The 18,607-nt window shown below is 36.1% G+C and overlaps 1 protein-coding gene and 1 long non-coding RNA gene across 4 annotated transcripts in view; one reads left to right on the forward strand and one right to left on the reverse strand.

Moving 5' to 3' along the window:
- Positions 1-663: 663 nt before the first annotated feature.
- On the reverse strand, positions 664-2,892 carry LOC149132953 (uncharacterized). The gene is made up of 2 exons (XR_016243802.1): positions 1,098-2,892; positions 664-821 (listed from the first exon to the last, which is right to left on the reverse strand). It is a non-coding gene; the product is annotated as an uncharacterized LOC149132953 (long non-coding RNA).
- Positions 2,893-2,930: 38 nt separating this feature from the next.
- LOC106876766 (diphthine methyl ester synthase) overlaps positions 2,931-18,607 on the forward strand; it is a 251,206-nt gene continuing 235,529 nt past the window's right edge. For 2 of the 3 annotated variants that reach the window (XM_052972100.2, XM_052972102.2), the window contains exons 1-4: positions 2,931-3,163; positions 12,177-12,237; positions 13,877-13,940; positions 14,889-14,997. In XM_052972100.2, coding sequence (XP_052828060.1) covers positions 3,029-3,163; positions 12,177-12,237; positions 13,877-13,940; positions 14,889-14,997 — 369 coding nt within the window. In that variant the 5' untranslated portion in view covers positions 2,931-3,028. Of the gene's footprint in view, positions 3,164-3,603; positions 3,854-12,176; positions 12,238-13,876; positions 13,941-14,888; positions 14,998-18,607 lie in introns of those variants that run through there. The other variant, XM_052972101.2, reaches the window with a different exon arrangement.

The following is an 18,607-nucleotide window of genomic DNA, read 5'->3' on the forward strand; positions in this document are numbered from 1 at the left end:
ATTCGCCCTCCCTTCTTCCTTTACGAAAAACATTCACCATGTATAGCTAGGAAAGAAAGGAATCCTAACGACAATAACATATTTAGAGAGTAGGTTCGTGACAGTATTATTATAAGCGTATATCAATGTTGGTTAAGAGATGACCAATTTCTGTTCGCTGTAAAAATCACGCCATTTGGATGATTGCCATTATTCAATAACAACGACAAAAATATATTGACCCTCGGTCAATGAAATTTACCTCAATAATTTCCAAAATAAGTAGTGATTTAATAGAAATCTCGATATCTCGATCTTCTTGATAGTATTATGGACTTCTATCCGGATTTATTGCAAGACTATACATACATATACATATACATACATATATATACATATAAATGTATGTATATACATATAAATGAATTTATGTATATATGTATGCATTTATGTATACATATAAATATATACATGTATATATATGTATGCGTGTAATTATACATATGTGTATATATATGTGTGTGTGTATACATACATACATACATACATCCATACATACTTACATACATATATACATTCATACATACACGTCTTACAAATCTAGGAAACAATAAAGCATGCATAAATATATACCTATCTGGATTTATTATATACGCACACAAATAAATAAAAGAAACAAGAAAATGCATAAAAAAATATATTTATATCTAAGAATTTTTCTCCTTTCTGCACTGAATAATTCTCATCCGAACAACATGTAATAAGCTGTTACTAAACTTCATTAGTGCAAAACAGTTTAGCTCTCTCTAGTAAACAATGTCCGCAGGTCACCGTTTGATCTCCTAGAAATAGTAACAAAATCTTCCTCAAATCACGTCTTACTGTTCAGAAAACGAAAAGGAAGCATTAGATAATATCGCCTGAGCTTCCCATTGACAAGACACGATTGAAGAAAGCCCTTGAGCGTTGACTCTTTTCGATAAGAGCCTGAACTGGGGCAAAACAGAAACATTAAGAGAAGTATATAAAGAGATTAATGCTTTAATGCTGATGGAGCAAGGATCTAAGGGTCCTGGCAAGTAGAGACCGTGAAGTAGTTTAAAGTTCTGGCTACTTACCTCCTCCCCCTAGCAGCATTCCATACATCTTTACGTTTTGAGTTCAAATTCGCCGAAGTCCACTATGCTTTTCGTTCTTTCGGGGTCGATAAAATAAGTGCTAGTTGAATACTGAGGTCTATATAATCGACTGTTCCCTTTGTCCCGAAATTTCTGGTCACGTGGTAAGATTTGAAACTAATGTGTTACAGAAAAAAAAAAAAATGAGGCGGCGAGCGAACAGAATCGTCAGTACGTAACCGGATAAAATGCTTAGCGGCATTTCGTCCGTCTTTATGTTCTGCGTTTAAATTCCGCCGAGGAAGATTTTGCTTATCGAAGTCGATTAATATAAATACCAGTTGGCTAGTTTCAAAATACCTGACACTGAGTCTACTTGACATTGAGGACGGTTAAGGAAGAAGTTAGGATCACAAACTGCACTAAAGCAGAAATACTAATGTTGAACATAGGGTTTCAATTTCTAGCCTGTCATCGTAGACTGGACCGAATAATGAAAGACTATTTGGAAATGTGAACAATTAGGATCACTACTAACATTTGTTTACTTATCATAATTCAATAAAACATTGAAATGTGACTCGTTTTACTGGGAATCTCAGCTGTCGACACTTAAAACATTAAACCCATAACGAGACAAAGAGAAAAGCTTAATGTGACAGCTCGACCAGCAAGAGAGATAGCAGCCAAATCTCTCTCAACTCACACCGATAAAGTCCTTAAAAAGGATCGAGACATAAAAAAAGTGGGGTGGGGTGGGGTGGATAATCAAGACTGGAACATCTTTGTAGTGGGTTTGCTTCACCAGGGATGACCCAGGACCGAAAGAGCAACAGCAGCAACAAAACTATTAATTATAATATTGGTAACTTCCATCTCTAATGCAAATTACTCAGGGGCGCTATCTGTATGAAAATCAAAAGTTAAATAAGAACATATTAAGTGTAAAACATCAAAAATCAAATTAGAAATTTTAATGTGGCGAGGAAAAGACATTATTAGCTCAAAAACTGATATTAATTTAAATAATTTCTTCAAGTAGGGGAGACAGCAGTGGAACATATTCCAGCCTTATTTATATCTCCTCAGTAATGTTGAAGCTTCGCCATACTGACTGAAGTAATGATGAGAGAATCACAAAGCAGACGTACAATATCGTACATGAGTTCAAGTGCAAAACTAACATGCGGTAAAAAATATGAACCACTGAAGTTAATTACTCGTAGACGTCCCCTACAAGAAAATATAACCAAGTCAGTAATGACAAATTCGATGCATGCGCCTGTCGCCAGTGTTCTGCGGAGAAAAAGCATCAAATATAATATATGCAGACAAGAAAAACAGCAGCGAGGAGGGCATCCTAAAAACGAATAAAAAAAATAATAAACATTTGTTATCAAGAAGAGGCTATCTGCATAAATTATCTGAAAAGCAGATGCACTTTCTTGCCCAGGATCAGTACAAACAAGAATAAATTATCGGGGACGGTTTGTTAGTGGAATACAGCTAGTGCATTCAAGAACAAGTATTATGAATATCAAAGTATCATTAAATATAAAATGATATTCAGATATACAGAAAAATACGTCACGAATAAATGATTGATATCAACCATAAAGAAAAAAAAAATAATGAAATAAACTGAATACGTTTTCTGCTCTTCGCTCAATCGCCCGAAATGATTGTAGTAATTTATAAGTAATTTCATATGCGTATCTTTATATTTTAGACAAGAAAATAATTATTATATTCTCAAGACAGAAGATAATCAATCTGTTTGTGACGTCACATACAGATATACAGACACCCACCCACGCATAAACCTTTGTGAGGAGTGTAGTTATTAGAGTGATCTCCCTTGACCGACTACTACAAGTTTGTTTATATATTAAGGTTCGCAACATCGAAAGGAAAAAAAAAAAGACAAAAGCATGTTTTATTTCATAGGGCTTGGGTTAGGTGATGCAAAGGATATTACAGTGAAAGGATTAGAAATTGTGAGAGCAGCAGATCGTGTCTATTTAGAGGCATATACATCGATATTGACTGTTGGCAAAGATGAACTGGTATGGAAACACGTGCTTTTTTTTTTTAAACAAATATATCTTAGCATCTTATATATATACATATATATATATACATATACATATATATATATATATATATATATATATATATATGCATTCTAGCTCGATCTTTTTTATTCAAGCGTCACATACTTATTTCGCTGATTTCCGTTCTTTTCTCTCTCGATAGTCAATAACATCTGTTAACATATTTTTAAACAGATCGAAATCTAATTTTATTATTATATCATCACATCGCTGCCACCTAACGATTTCTAACTTGAAGTAGGTAGTAGCAGATAAAAAAAAAAATTGTAGTATTTCATTTACTCATTCATTCTGTCAGTGATCTTAAAATCAAGCAGATTTGTAAATATTGTGTGATGCAATATCTTAAATAACGTCTCCGCTTTTTGTTAAAATAATATTATATGTCATCAAATATGACCATTCAAATGTTTATCTGAATCAGTGCATACCGGAATCAACAAATAACCGACTTGTTGACATTTGTCGCGTATAATGTCCTTGGCAAACGTAGAGCACCTGTTTACCTTTATAATTATTACGCAGTTTTAACAACTATATATTTTTTTCGTGTAATTTAACTAATACAATCATCAGAATTCGACAAGACTAGCAGTAATTTTGCTGGTAAGCATCAACCCATCAAATGCAACACAAAAACAGGTATTATGTTTCCTTCATGTGACGAGGTGTCATCTAACTAGCGCTTCTTCATTCTATGTTGAAGGGCCTAGGCCCAACAACACAGCGTATTTCTTTACCCGGTACACGAATATATTTCGATACTGCCTTTACGCAACATTAGCATAAGTTATGAATTTCCCAGTCGTGTTTCCCTTAATTTCGCTTCTGCACTTTAACAGAAAAACTCAAACATTGGTGTTGATGGTGTGCATGCATGCGTGCGTGCGTGTGTGTTTGTATCTATCTATCTATCTATCTATCTATCTATCTATCTATCTATCTATCTATATATATATATATATACACATACATAAATACACTCATACATAACACACACACACACGCATATGCACACACATGATCACGCGCGCACACAAGCGTAACTAGATTAAAGGTAATAATATGGGGGAAGCCATAGACAAAAGTAAACTATTTCGTTTAAGAAGGAATGCTGTGCGACATTATCAAAACAATCGAAAAATATACAGAAGGTGTATTTTACTAGCATGATCCAATCAAAGATTGTGGGGGAGAAAAATGAAAAGATAAGTAAATGTTGTTTTAGCAGCGCCGGTCACACAGGCACATTCTCACATACACACACTCGTGCTTGTGTTCGTTTGGGTGTACACAGTCTATATAGTCGAGTTTATTCATTCGTTCGCTTGCGATTTTCTCACTTTCATACATTCATTCAAGCGACGAAGAGATGCCTCGTCTAATCCAACGCATAAAAACGATAAACTCGGAGTAGTAGTGAAAGAAATCATTTGATCTGAACAAATAAAAGATACAATTTTAAAAATTCCTCATCGATAATATAGAATATTGACTAAAATTTTAAATAATTAAATCCTCTCTCTCCCTTTCCAAAGACACATCTGTGTATGTGTGTGTGTGTATACACACATATATATGATATAAAATATATACATATTATATTCAATATATATGTATATATATGTGTGTGTGTATATATATCTATATATACATATGTATATATATATATATATATATATATATATATATATATATATATATATATATATATATATATATATATATATATATATATGTATATATATGATATATATATATATATATTATTCAATATATATCTGTATCTGTCTGTCTGTCTGTCTGTCTGTCTGTCTATCTATCTATCTATTTATCTAACTCTCTCTCTCTCTCTCTCTCTCTCCCTCTGTATATGTGTGTGTTTTTGTGTATATATATATTAATCTTTCAGATCACCAATTATTCCCTCTTTTCATGCTTTTCATACTGCGATAGATATTTCAGTGAATTGGCAAATAAATACAATTGCATAACAAAATATTGATTTTTCAATTGTTAGTTGTCAATATAAAATGGTATATAATACAACAGTTGTATAAAAAATGCTATATAGTTTAGAAACGTAAAATGCAGTAATTTAAAAATGTAAATGTGGTCTATAATTCCAGAGAAAAAACGTGCCATATAATTTAGAAAGGTAAGATTGGGATATATAATTTAGAAATATGAAAATGGTATATAATTTAAAAGTATATACGCCGATCAATAAGATAATAATTTCTTGCCACGTTCAAAATATGTGATAATCTATTGACTCTATTTAATATATGTCTCATATTTATTCTACCCACGGACAGAATTTAGCTTCAAGACAGAGGAACAAAACTAAATACTATAAAGCATTTATGTGTTTAGTGTACCATTATTCCAATTGTGCTATGGTACTAAAGACATCACCATCATCGTCATTATTGTTATCATCATCATCATCATCATTTAATGTCCACTTTCCCGTGCTGGCATGGGTCGGATGGAATTTGTTGTGATAGATTTTTTACAGCTGGATGCCTTTCCTGTTGTCAGCCTTCACCTGTTTCCAAGTAAGGTAATATTGTCCATGACCCAAAATGTTTCATGGAACGTTGAGAATAAGAGATATCATTTGCATGGCAGTAACATTTCTTCACAACTATCACATGAAGTCAAGGCATGGTGACAGTAACACACACGCATATACAATTGAAATTTATAGGAAAACAAAAGATGAAGACAGGTGTATGAACAACAAGCAAAGTGTATCAGTTTGACGCTCAGGAAAAATGAAAAAGTTTTTTATATTTCAAGCCTACACTCTTCAGCAGAGAGGAATAAGAGAAAACAAACAAAGAGAGAAACTTTACAGTGTTACCACTGCTTGCAGTAGTAAGCTGAACCACACCATGTTGCTTTTATTTGCCTTGCCTGGAGTCCTCAACTCTTGATGGAGTCATAGGGGTGCTGTCATACCTTGTGGTCTTTTGCACCTTCAAGGCTGACCACATTAGGTCTCTTCCAGAGAGAGAGAGAGAGAGAGAAATTAACTTTAGTACTGGGTAGATATCATATTTATTAGCTTTAAAAAAGATGAATGGCAAAGTTTACCTTGGCAGGATTTGAACTCAGAGAACAAAGAGTCAGAACAAATATTGTAAAGCAGTCTATCCAACGATCTGATGATTCTGCCTTCACTGCCTTAGTATCTGTTTACATCTGGGTGGTGTGGGCTATTCAGAATTAAGTATTTTGACAACAATGGTGTTTTGGCCACTATATGTCAAGGATTGGCAAAGTGGTCAATACTGACTGCTAGGTAACCATTGTTAAACCCATGAAACAACTTTGAGCATTAAGAGCGCTGAATGAACTAAACTAGAAGGAGGGCAGTAATTGAAGGCTGAAACTCAATAATTTTTTGCCAAATATTGATGCAATAATTATGTTCACAAAACACATATTACATATTAAACATTCTGATTATATATCAATATAATTTGACTGAATTTTTAGTGTTCATTAAATATTTTCATTAAATTTCTTGAAATATTTTTTTAATTAAAAAGCAGTAATGGCACAAAACAATGAAAGAATTATTGCTTTTAAATAAAGAATATTATTTTATATACATTCTGATTATATTTTAGAAAAATCCATGATGCAGGTTGGTTGAAAAGTTTCAATGATTCCATGAAGGGTCAATAATATAAGAAGTTTGCTGGCCCCCACTTCGTATATGTATATATACTGCTGAACTCTTGGTTGCTATGACACCTCCGTAATGTCATGTGAGATAATTGCAACTGGGAAGGATACATTGGTACTATAAAGGAAAGGCAGTGTCTACACTTAGGAATCAGAAGCTGGGCTAGAGGTTAAATTTGACATGAACGTGTCAACTTATAGCAATTCATCTTGTTGACATATGAGGCTTGGATTTCTTTGGGGAAAAATATTACGAGCACCAACAGTCATCATGTCCTGTCTGACAAATTAGTAATTCATTCACTTGTAGGTTACTCACGCACACACACATGCACACGTGGGAGTGCTGAAATGTTCCCTGTTTGGGGTAAAAGAAAATACAGGAAAATCAGTTAATTATGATTTTATTCAACATATTCCCTGCCCAGATTCACACACTTATTGCAGCAGTCCTTCAGTTTTTCTAAGCCCTATAAAAGAACTCAGAAAGTTGGAATTCCAGCCAGGCCTTTCCCTTAAAGATAGTAACCTTTCAACACCCCCTCATATATATATATATATATATATATATATATATATATATACATACACATACACATACATACATCCAATAAATAATGCAGTTTTTTTATAGTTCTTTTATTTTTCAAAAGTCCAGCTTCCTAGGGCTAAAAGGCAGTAGTGTGTTCCCTTCTTGGGATTGTCACATTAAGTTGACAATACACTACAACTTTATCGCTCCACTACTGCTTAAATCTCTCTGAGAGATTTAGAAATATTATATTTCTAATAAGATAAAACAAAGTTCTTTTTTAATCTAAAACATACTCTCTCTTTTACTTGTTTCAATCATTTGACTGTGGCCATGCTGCAGCACCGCCTTTAGTCGAGCAAATCAACCTCAGGACTTATTCTTTGTAAGCCTAGTACTTATTCTGTCGGTCTCTTTTGCCGAACTGCTAAGTTATGGGGATGCAAACACACCAAGATCGGTCATCTAGCAATGCCTGGGGGACAAACACACAGACACACACACAGACACACACATATATGTATATATATACGATGGGCTTCTTTCAGTTACCATTTACCAAATTCCCTTACAAGGCTTTGGTTGGCCTAAGACTATATTGAAAAAACTGCATTATTTATGGGATGACCCTGTATAGTAAAGTAAAGTCAGTTGCTACATCAAAGTGGCTGTTTCTTGTTATTACTAGTTTAACCCCAGGCAGATTCTATGCCAGCTGGTTAACGGTGTGACTCTGCACCCTTTATGTACGATATATTGTTAGCAGCAGGAGCGAACCTTCTACCACCTTCTAGCAGGTAGCAGGATTGTGAGACTGACTCAGCTTGAAACTTTTTAGTATAGTTACTACTCTATCTCTTCTTGAGATTTTACAACTAGCTATTTTGCTTGTTACAATATATATATGTGTGTGTGTGTTTATATATATATATATATATGTATGTACGTATATACATATATAGTCCAACCCATGTCAACATGGAAAACAAACATTAAAGGATTTATGTATATATGACAGGCTTCTGTACAGTTTCATCAACCAATTTTCACGAAGTATTGATTGACTCAAGAATGTGCTAAAAGATACTCCTGAGGTACATCATAGTGGGATTGAACCTGATTACACATGGTTATGAAGCTGACTTCTTAACCACACAACCATGCTTGCACCAGTAATTCTTATAACTAAGAATTGAAACAGACCCATATAGAAGCAGATGGAAGCTTGCATTTTATGCCAAGCAGGAACTTACTGAATTACACCCAACTGCGTAAATAGAGTTAACCAATGAATTATGCCCTTTTTAGTCTTTGTTTTTTTTTTGTGTTTTTGCTAACAAGCAAGACCCCTGAGGGTGAGTCAACTGATAATGTTTGGGGAAAGATTAACAAGTGTACGTGTGTAGGTGGACATTGTATGAGTATTAACTGATAATAAGTACGCTTGCACTTCACTTGAAATATTGCATATTTGTGGTGTAATAAGTCATGAGATAATGTTGTCTCTTGAGAAAGGTAATCCAGTGCAGCATTGTATGATGCAGTTAGCTCCTTTTGTTTTCAGTGTTTGTTTTTCTTCTCACGATCCATCAACAAACATTGCAAAAAGGAGTGTTTTTATGAATTGATGAGGGCCATTAGGCAACCCTGGGAACCTTCCAAATGATCTAAAACACAATGCAGCAGCAACAGTAGGGGTTAGGGTGGTTGTAGTAGTAATATTGGTTGGGCTGAGTCCCATAATTCTCTTAATCACAGAAGAATTTGTTGTAGTGTAGGGTAACTGGGAAAAATCCGTCTGGTGGAGCGCACTCATCCCTAAGCTGTTCTAACCTCAAAAGGATAAGGCAACAAGGGAACCTCCTTTGAGTCACTCAACTTGTTAGAAATAGCAGTGAAATAACCCTCACATCTCACCTAACTATTTAAAAAGAAATGTTAGGATTCATTGGATAATATGGTACTACATAGAAAAAGCAAACAGGAAATTGATGGTGATGATGATGATATGCGGAAAATAAAGATAAGAGGGTCATAGTTTAAGTACTTTTGATCATAAATCTACTAAATTACATATAAATGATTAGCTTGTGGTAACAATACCACAATCTAATGAAGGCTCATGGGTTAGTGGTTAGGGTTAGGGTTAGTGGTTAGGGGGCTGAATTCACGATCATGAGATTGCAGTTTCAGTTACTGGATCGGATGTTGTATTGTGTTCTGGAGTGAAACACATCATCTCTGCAATCACTTCAACTCCTGATGAATGGCACACCATGAAACTGTTCAGGCAACGTTGATTTGATGGAGGAAGTGAGCTAATGCACAGCACAAACATTTGATTACTACAAACAAATCATTTGAGCCCATTACGGACATGCCCATCAATGATGATTTGTGAGGATGGGGTCCCTAGCCAGATGTTGACGAGATAGATTGAAAGATCGGAGCTGGTGGCGAACTGTCTCTACACAAATAGGTCTGTGGAGAGTCCCTATGGTCTGCCTAGCTGATTCTGTTGCCCTCTGGAATCGGTCTGGCAAGTGCTGTTGGTGCAGGTGGCAGTCTTGACATATCGTTGTAATCCTCAGTCGATCACTGCCTGGACGTTCACCTGTGCTGTTTGTGGCATTGTATCATTCTCTCAGCCACTCAGTTGTCTGAATACTGCAGTGCAAGTCATTAGCAACGACCCATGGATGTTGACCAGCATGGAGACGTCCAATAGCTTGGTCCCTCTGATCTCGTGTCAGTCTTGACATGTTTGCTGCGGTCAAGAAACAAATGACAGGTTGGTAAATTTGGGTGCCTTTTATATTCAATGAGTCAACGTTTTGATCCTGCATCATGCTTTTCATAAAGATGTGTTCGTGAGCATTATCATATTCATGAAAAGGGAGCAAGTTCAAACCCTACATGCAATCCTTGTGTTTCCAAAAGAGAGTGATGTTGTGGGTCAGTGACACCTTGATGTCAAATTACTTAGAAATGTGATAAAATCCATATAATCTTAATATCGTGTGTGAAACAAAAACTCTTTTACAGTGTGATGTTTCTTTTGTAATTCAGTATGTGTGTGTGTGTGTGTAAGTTTGTGGCTTCTGACCTTGACATTGCTTGGTACCTGTAATCAAGCATCGCCATCATGCAAGTGGTGTCATGTTTGAAGTCTTCTTTAAAAACGTGTCTACTCATGGGGAAATATTACTTTTTCTTGTAAACAAGTGAGGGTTTGTGACAGGAAAGGTATTTAACCATGAAAAATATCTATCTCAACAAATTCCATCTGACTCCTGCAAACATAAAAAAAGTGTACATGAAAATGATGATGATGATGATGATGATTTCAAAAGTGTAAACATCTCTCAAGCAACAACTTCACAATTCTTAACCATATTTATGTTCATATTCCCTTTCATTACCATATTTATGTTATATATATATATATATATATATATATATATATAATGATTTATGAACACATCATCATCATCATCATCAAATGTCTGTTGTCCATGCTGGCATGGGTTGGACAGTTTGACCAGGGTTACAAAGCTGGAAGGCTGCAGCAGACTCCAGTCTGATTTGGCATGGTTTTCAATGGCTGGATGCCCTTCCTAATGCCAACCACTCTGAGTGTAATGGGTGCTTTTACATGCCATCGGCATGGGTGTCATTAGCGTTACACTGATATCTCCAATGACTGTGATTTTGCTCAGCTTGATGGGTCTTCTTCTCAAGCACGACATAATGCCAAAGGTCTTGGTCATTGCCTCTGTGAGGGCCCAGCACTCAAAAGGAACTCGGCCAATTTGCCTCCGGGAGGCTCGACATTTGACAGACATTTTCAGCATCTCTTGTACCTGTGCATACAAATGCTAGTTTCCCTGTTAACTTTCCTCTGATATTGCTGCACCTGATGTGTCCAAAGCTTACACTGGGCATGTCTTAATGGAGTTTCTACCTACACCTTTACTACAGCTCAAGAAGGGCCATATTGTTTATTCTAGTTCATCAAACTTGGTTCAAATCGAGTGTGCAGAAATTACCCAAAATAATTTACTGACAAAAATTTTTTCTAATTTTGGCACAAGGCCAGCAATATTAAGGAGCAGCACATGTCTTGATACTCTATTTATTGACTCTGAAAAGTTGAAAGGCAAAGTTGACCTATGTGGGATTTGAACTCAGAACACAAGGCACCAAAATAAAAGCTACCAAGCAGTTTATCTGATGTGCTAATGATTCTGCCAGTCCACCACCTTCATTAACTAACCATAATTATATGTAACAAATATTATTTCTTATGAATTTCTAATCTCAGATTTAATACTGAGAGTGACAAGGAAATCTCTGTTCAATTTTGGCAAAATAAATACCACAAGGTACTTTATATGAAAGCTCCTGTGTATTGATTTTTCTCTCTGCCATGCAACATACTCTTGTACTTCTTTGATGTTTTAAAATCTTGCTGTTGGAAATACAGATAATCAGGCATTGACTTAACTGGAAATCTATACCAGACAATAGAAATAGATATACACTCTGAGAATAATCTACCTGTTTGTGTGTGTGTGTGTGTGTATATATATATACATACATAATATATATATATATATAGGTAAACCATAATCAGTTGGAATTTTTTCTCCAGTACTCTTCTATATTTCTGACATCCTGATCTGCTCTGCTGTTGCTATCATAAATCTACAAGTGCTGTTTTATTGTTTCCAGGAGAAATTCTATGGTCGAGAAGTTATGCTTGCTGACCGAGAATCAGTGGAAGAATATTCTGGTAAGTTTGTATTGAGTTTGACAATATTTGCTATTGTTTATAGCTCTAGACTTGGTCACCCATGACCCTGTTGACCTATGATCATTGGAGTCATGACCATTCCATTTTATTTGGCTGCGAAGTTGCAGGCTGTGCTCAGGCTGAGAGGCCCAGAAATTTGCTTCCCATCTACATAGTTTCAGGTTCAGTCCCACCATGTGGCAGCATGGGCCAATGTCCTCTACCTTAGCCTTTGACTGACCAAAGCTTTGTGAGTGGATTTGGTTGACAGAAACTGAGATTGAAATAAGTCCATCATCTGTGTGTGTGTGTGTGTGTGGCACAGGTGTGGATGTGTAGTAAGAAGCTTGCTTCCCAACCGCATGGTTCTGGATTCAATCCCACTGTGTGGTACCTTGGGCAAGTGTCTTCTACTATAATCTTGGGTCGACCAAAGCTTCGTGAGTGGATTTGGTAGATCGAAACTGAAAGAAGCCTGTCATATGTGTGTGTGTGTGTGTGATCTATTCTATTAAAATTTAAATCTTACATTAAAATTTCATGTTAATTTATGTTCCAAATTTCAGCTTAATAACGACAATTATTTTTTTTATAAATTCTTCATTACTTTAAAAGTTAATTGAAATGAAGGTAGTGTTTTTCAATGGAAATATGATAAAACAAATGTTAATACGAAATGCTGTTAATTGACATAAAGTAATAATAATCACTTTATGTAACAATAATAATCACTTTGATGTCTTAAACATTGACTGTTTATTGTGAAAGGGTCACCAGACCCTGTACATAGCAGAAAGGAGTTTATTTTCAAAGGGGTTTACTGCAAATTCATTGAAATTGTGATATAGGTTGTTGTTATTGTTAAGCTGCAGCTGAGCTCTGATTTACTGAACAAACCTATAATCAAAGAGCCTCCACTCATGACCATCCCATCCCATCCCATTTTAGACACATTGTATCCATGACTACATTAAACATTGTGTCCTGTTCCTTTGAAGGGGATTTGGTTGCTAATTCTAGCAGGTGCATAATGACTCCTCATTGGCATGTAGCTCAGGTATAGTGCACCTGAATAAACTTGAAGCGCACTTTAAGTTGTAATAGACTAGTTGTCTATCTCATGTTCTTATTGACTTCCTTTTTAGGACATGTAAATACTCACAGCATGACTAACTGCATTTGCAGACATTGATAGGTACAGGTGTGGCTGTGTGGTAAGAAGCATGCTTCCCAACAATATGGTTCTGGGTTCAGTCTCACCTTGGGAAAGTGTCGTCTACTGTAGTCTAAGGCTGACCAAATTCTTGTGAGTGGATTTAGTGGATGGAAATTGAAAGAAGCTTGTTGTATATATATATATATATATATATATATATATACATGTGTGTGTGTTTGGCCCCCACCACTGCTTGACAACCAGTGTCGGTGTATTTATGTCCCTGTGGCTTAGCAGTTTGGCAAAAACACTTTATAGAGTGTGATTTTTTTGACTAAAATTCTTCAAGGTGGTGCCCCAACATGGCCACAGTCTAATGACTGAAACTAGTAAGACATAAAAGAAAGATACAGTTAATAATATTCCATCACATATTGTAGAATGTCAAGTATAATTACACAAAATAATAATAATTTTTTTCAGATATTCTATTCCAAAATGCCTATACAGAAGACATTGCATTCCTTGTTGTTGGAGATCCTTTTGGGTGAGTAAAGTTAACAGATTATAATATATATGTGTGTGTGTGTGTGAATTTGTGTGTGTGTGTGTGTATATATATGTGTATATGTGTGTATATGTATATATGAATGTGATCTGATCAATAAGTATCCACACTGTTGCCTTAGTAATGAAACTAGAGCACGCCAAGTAAATTTGTTTGATCTTGAACTCTGCTGTTTACAGCAGTGCTTGGAAGGAACGTGTGTAGTGTGTGATTGTCGCATTGACCATGACAAAGAAAGTTGAGCAGGGAATCTGCATCAAATTTTGCCAAAAGCTAGGTGATACCTACTCAGAGGCCTAAGCAAAGTTTTCAAAAAGTGTTCATCATTCTTAACATAATCAAGGAGATCTTGTGTGACTGAAACCTGAATGTCTTTTTGGTCAGCTGAAAGCAGTTTTGGCACAAACTTGGCAGACATGTATCTCATACACACAAATCTTCAGTAATAACGGACTGAACTGAACCATAACTAATCTGCACATCCTCTGATAACTCACGGATAGTGATTCAATGATTTCCCCTCACAGCTGCACACGCATCTGTGATGTTTTTCTCAGTTCTGCCGGTTGCAGGTCTCCCAGAACATTCATCAAAATTGATATTTTTCAGCCATCTTGGAAGCGTCTGAACTACCCGGACACTTGTGTGTAACTCATACACCCCTCTCCATACACTTTCTGTAACTTTGCTTAGGCCTCTGAGCAGGTATCGCCATGACAACTTTCTCTGTCATGGTCAGTGCAATGATCGCACACTACACACCTTCCTTCCAAGCATTGTTAACTTTACTTACTTGTACCTTGTGATATCATCTCTCTGTGTCTCTATATTTAGAGAGAGAAGATATCACATTATGCATATTATTGTTCCTTTGTGGTGTTGGTGGTGATGATTATGATGATGGTGATGATATTATTTCTGTCTCAGTGCAACGACCCATGCTGATCTGATGTTAAGGGCCAGAGAAGAAGGGATTCCAACTCGTGTTATCCACAATGCCTCTATAATGAATGCTGTCGGTTGTTGTGGTCTGCAGGTAAGTCACCTCAGACACTCTTCTCTATTGTTCAAGTTTTGTAAATCGTTGTTATTGTAGTAAAATTGATGTAAACATACAGACACACACACAAACGCACACACATGTCTGTTTGTATTTGTCAATTTAACTATAAAATTTTCCAAGTTTGATCTGTTTGTGCAGCATCTTGAGCAAGTGGTAGCTTTTACTGTTGTTTCATGTTGTGAGTGAAATTTGGTCGATAGAAACTGCAGAAAACCATTACACACACAGGCATACACATGTTTGAAAGGGTTAAATGAAAGTACTCACACACTAGAAAAAAAACTCCTTCCCCAAAAAAGGTTAATGACATCCTGTTAAAAGATTTCGTAACATGTTTTTAAAAAATAATTTTTATTTTAAATCACCTTTACTCCTCAAAACTGTATTAAGTCATTCTCATAGACTTTCAAATATATATATATATATATATATATATATATATATATAATCTTTATTCGTGTATTAACAATATTACAAATGGTCGAGCGAGATCGTTGCCAGTGCTCCTGGACTGGCTCTTGTGCGGGTGGCACATAAAAGACACCATTTCGAGCGTGGCCGTTTTCGTGCGGATGACACGTAGAAGCACCCACTACACTCTCTGAGTGGTTGGCGTTAGGAAGGGCATCCAGCTGTAGAAACTCTGCCAAATTTAGATTGGAGCCTGGTGTTGCCATCCGGTTTCACCAGTCCTCAGTCAAATCGTCCAACCCATGCTAGTATGGAAGGCGGACGTTAAACGATGATGATGATGATGATGATGATGATGTTTCATGTGGAAAGAATTTTCACAATCTGTGATGAATTGTCCAACCTATTCCAACACCGAAAATGGATGTAAAATGTTGGTGGCAGTGGCAGTGATAATGCTGGAAATGATGAAATATATTCATGCAGAGAAATACAGATTGATTCACTGGCAGGGCTTTATCGTCATCTCCTTCATCCTAAACGTGTTCAACATGACATGCACCAAAGAGAAGATCCTTAACGCTCAACTCAGATAAACAGGCTGTGTGACCATTATGGATGAGTCGATGCTACTGCAACACTATTCTGCGGAGGACTCTGAGAACTAGCACCTGTACTCCTTCTTTGGGTGACTTCTATTGCTTGGAGAAGAGATACAGATCCATCACCAATTTTCTAGCACCTGATGATCTAGCACCTTCTTTAACCTGGATACATTAAAAGGAGGAAATTGAAATTCCTGTATTTCATTGCTCAACCACAGGTGGTGTTCTGTGTACCATGTGTTTATCTGGATTATCTACTGAGAGCAGAATTGATAGTGTCAAATGTAAACAGCAATCCATATTTATTTTACTCTTCAGCTTTGAGATCACTCTGTCAGATGTAATGCTTATTTATTCACATTGTTTTGAATTAATCATGCATTATCTTGTAGCTTTTGAGATTTCATTGATGTGATTGGTTATTTTCAGAATGACGTTGCCAGGTAGGTGTGAGAGGCCAGATCTGGCCAGTTTTAGCACAAAATATAGATGGAATAGTTTGGGCCATACATAGCTGGCTTTAATGCTAAAGGGCTGATTTAAGTTTCTAGCAGTTCATGGTACTTTAGAGACATGGGAGATTTGTAATTAATAGGTTAGAGGTGTATTGACAAATTATTGTTACATGACTGCAGATAGTTTGGCAAATCGGTTATTCAAAGTTTTGGAACCAAGAATATCAGAAAATTTGATGTACCTGTATAAGGATGAAGACTGAAATGGTAGATGAGGCAGAAAGAGTCCAATCTGGTCTGTGACTCAGATGACAGCAAGATGTATGGTCTTTCAAAGACAATCTCTTGACGGAATACAGACTTGTGGTGAGCCTCTGTCAAAGGGATTGAGACCCCACCATGTTTGTAACTGCACTCATAGTAAATCATGGTTAGATGGAGATCCTTGATATTCAACTTGCTGAGAACAGACGGCATCTACCGATTGATCAACCTGTCTAAGGAGAATCTCAGGCCCAATCTGAAGTGGGCCAAACTCCAGCCATATGAACTGGAGACTATGGCTGTGGGTAGATATGATTGGTGCTACTGACGTTCCAGAACAGCCAACAACTTTCAAGCTGAGCAGTGTGTGCTGTGCCTCAAGGCAAATCAAGAGAGACAGGAAAAGGTATCATCTCTTGTCCCCATTAACAGTGTTCCATGTCTTATCTTCATGTCTAACTTTGGTCTCAAAATTCATATTTGTATCTGCCTTGATAGACCAACACATCATCTTCCTTTGTCTATGGAACATTCCCCTCATACATGTACAGACATTATTATTGTATCATTTTTCTATGATATTTGTTCTTGTTGATTCCTTATCTATATAGTTGATTCCTTATCTATATTTGTTCTGAGGTAGAGGTAATTATTTAATCTTTAATATGAGACAGAGGGTGACGGTCCAAATCTAATTGAAGTTAAATATTCTATATTGTATATGTGTAAAGTTATTTTCATTCTGTTCTTTTTTCTAAACATCTTTTGTATATATCATTTTGTTGTATATTTATCACTTTGTTGTGTATATATAATTTGATTGTATGTATTTACCTTTGTTGTGTATATATATCATTTGTTATGTATATATGATTTTATTGTGTATATATATATAAATATTATTTTGTTGTATATATATATATATATATATATATATATACTCACCAGAGCAGCAGCACACAAACATTTGCATTTATCTTTTATTATTGTCAAAGTTAAATCAAAATTAAGTCCTTTAAAGATGTGCATAAGCTTCAGGTTTACAGAACCAAATGAAATAAAACAGATGCACGAGTAGAGGTACCTTCGTCAACCAAGTTAGGTGCATCCAGCAAACTTTTCCCACTTTCTAAATTTTCTGCTTACTCAAAATGAAACCAGCGTCTGTTGTACATTGGAGTTAGTCTACTCCATGGCCAAGTCATAACTCATTTCTCTGATTAACATCCCGAAGGTTGATTAGCTTTAATAATGATGATGAACAACTTCATATATTTAATTCCTCATTGAGAATGATTTCATCATGTTGATTCTGCTTGAGAACTATTTTAAGGGTACATGTTTTTTTATTTATGCGGCCTTTTTCGAGCCCAGCCAGGCTCATGGGCCCGGTTTCCCGGTTTCTGTGGCGTATGTGTTCCCCCTAGCTGGACAGGACGCCAGTCCATCGCAGCGTTACTCAAGAAACAGGAAGAAAGAGTGAGAGAAAGTTGTGGCAAAAGGGTACAATAGGGGTCGCCAACACCCCCTGCTGGAGCCTCGTGGAGCTTTAGGTGATTTTGCTCAATAAACACTCACAACGCCAGGTCTGGGAATCGAAACCACGATCCTCTGACTGCGAGTCCGTTGCCCTAACCACTGGGCCATTGCGCCTCCACAAGGGTACATGTGTCTGTGGAATATTCAGCCACTTACATGCTAATTCAATGAGCAGGTAGTTCACTTAATTAAATACCTGGAATAGTTATTGTTGAAACCTATGAGGATCCATTTTCATTCATATTAAGTTATTCTAGCTATTGTCCCCCTTCTCATCATTTAATGTCCACTGCCCTGCATGGGTCAAAT

This window comes from Octopus bimaculoides, chromosome 12 (assembly GCF_046866305.1).
Source record: "Octopus bimaculoides isolate indiv1 chromosome 12, ASM4686630v1, whole genome shotgun sequence".
NCBI classification, from domain to species: Eukaryota; Metazoa; Mollusca; class Cephalopoda; order Octopoda; family Octopodidae; genus Octopus; species Octopus bimaculoides.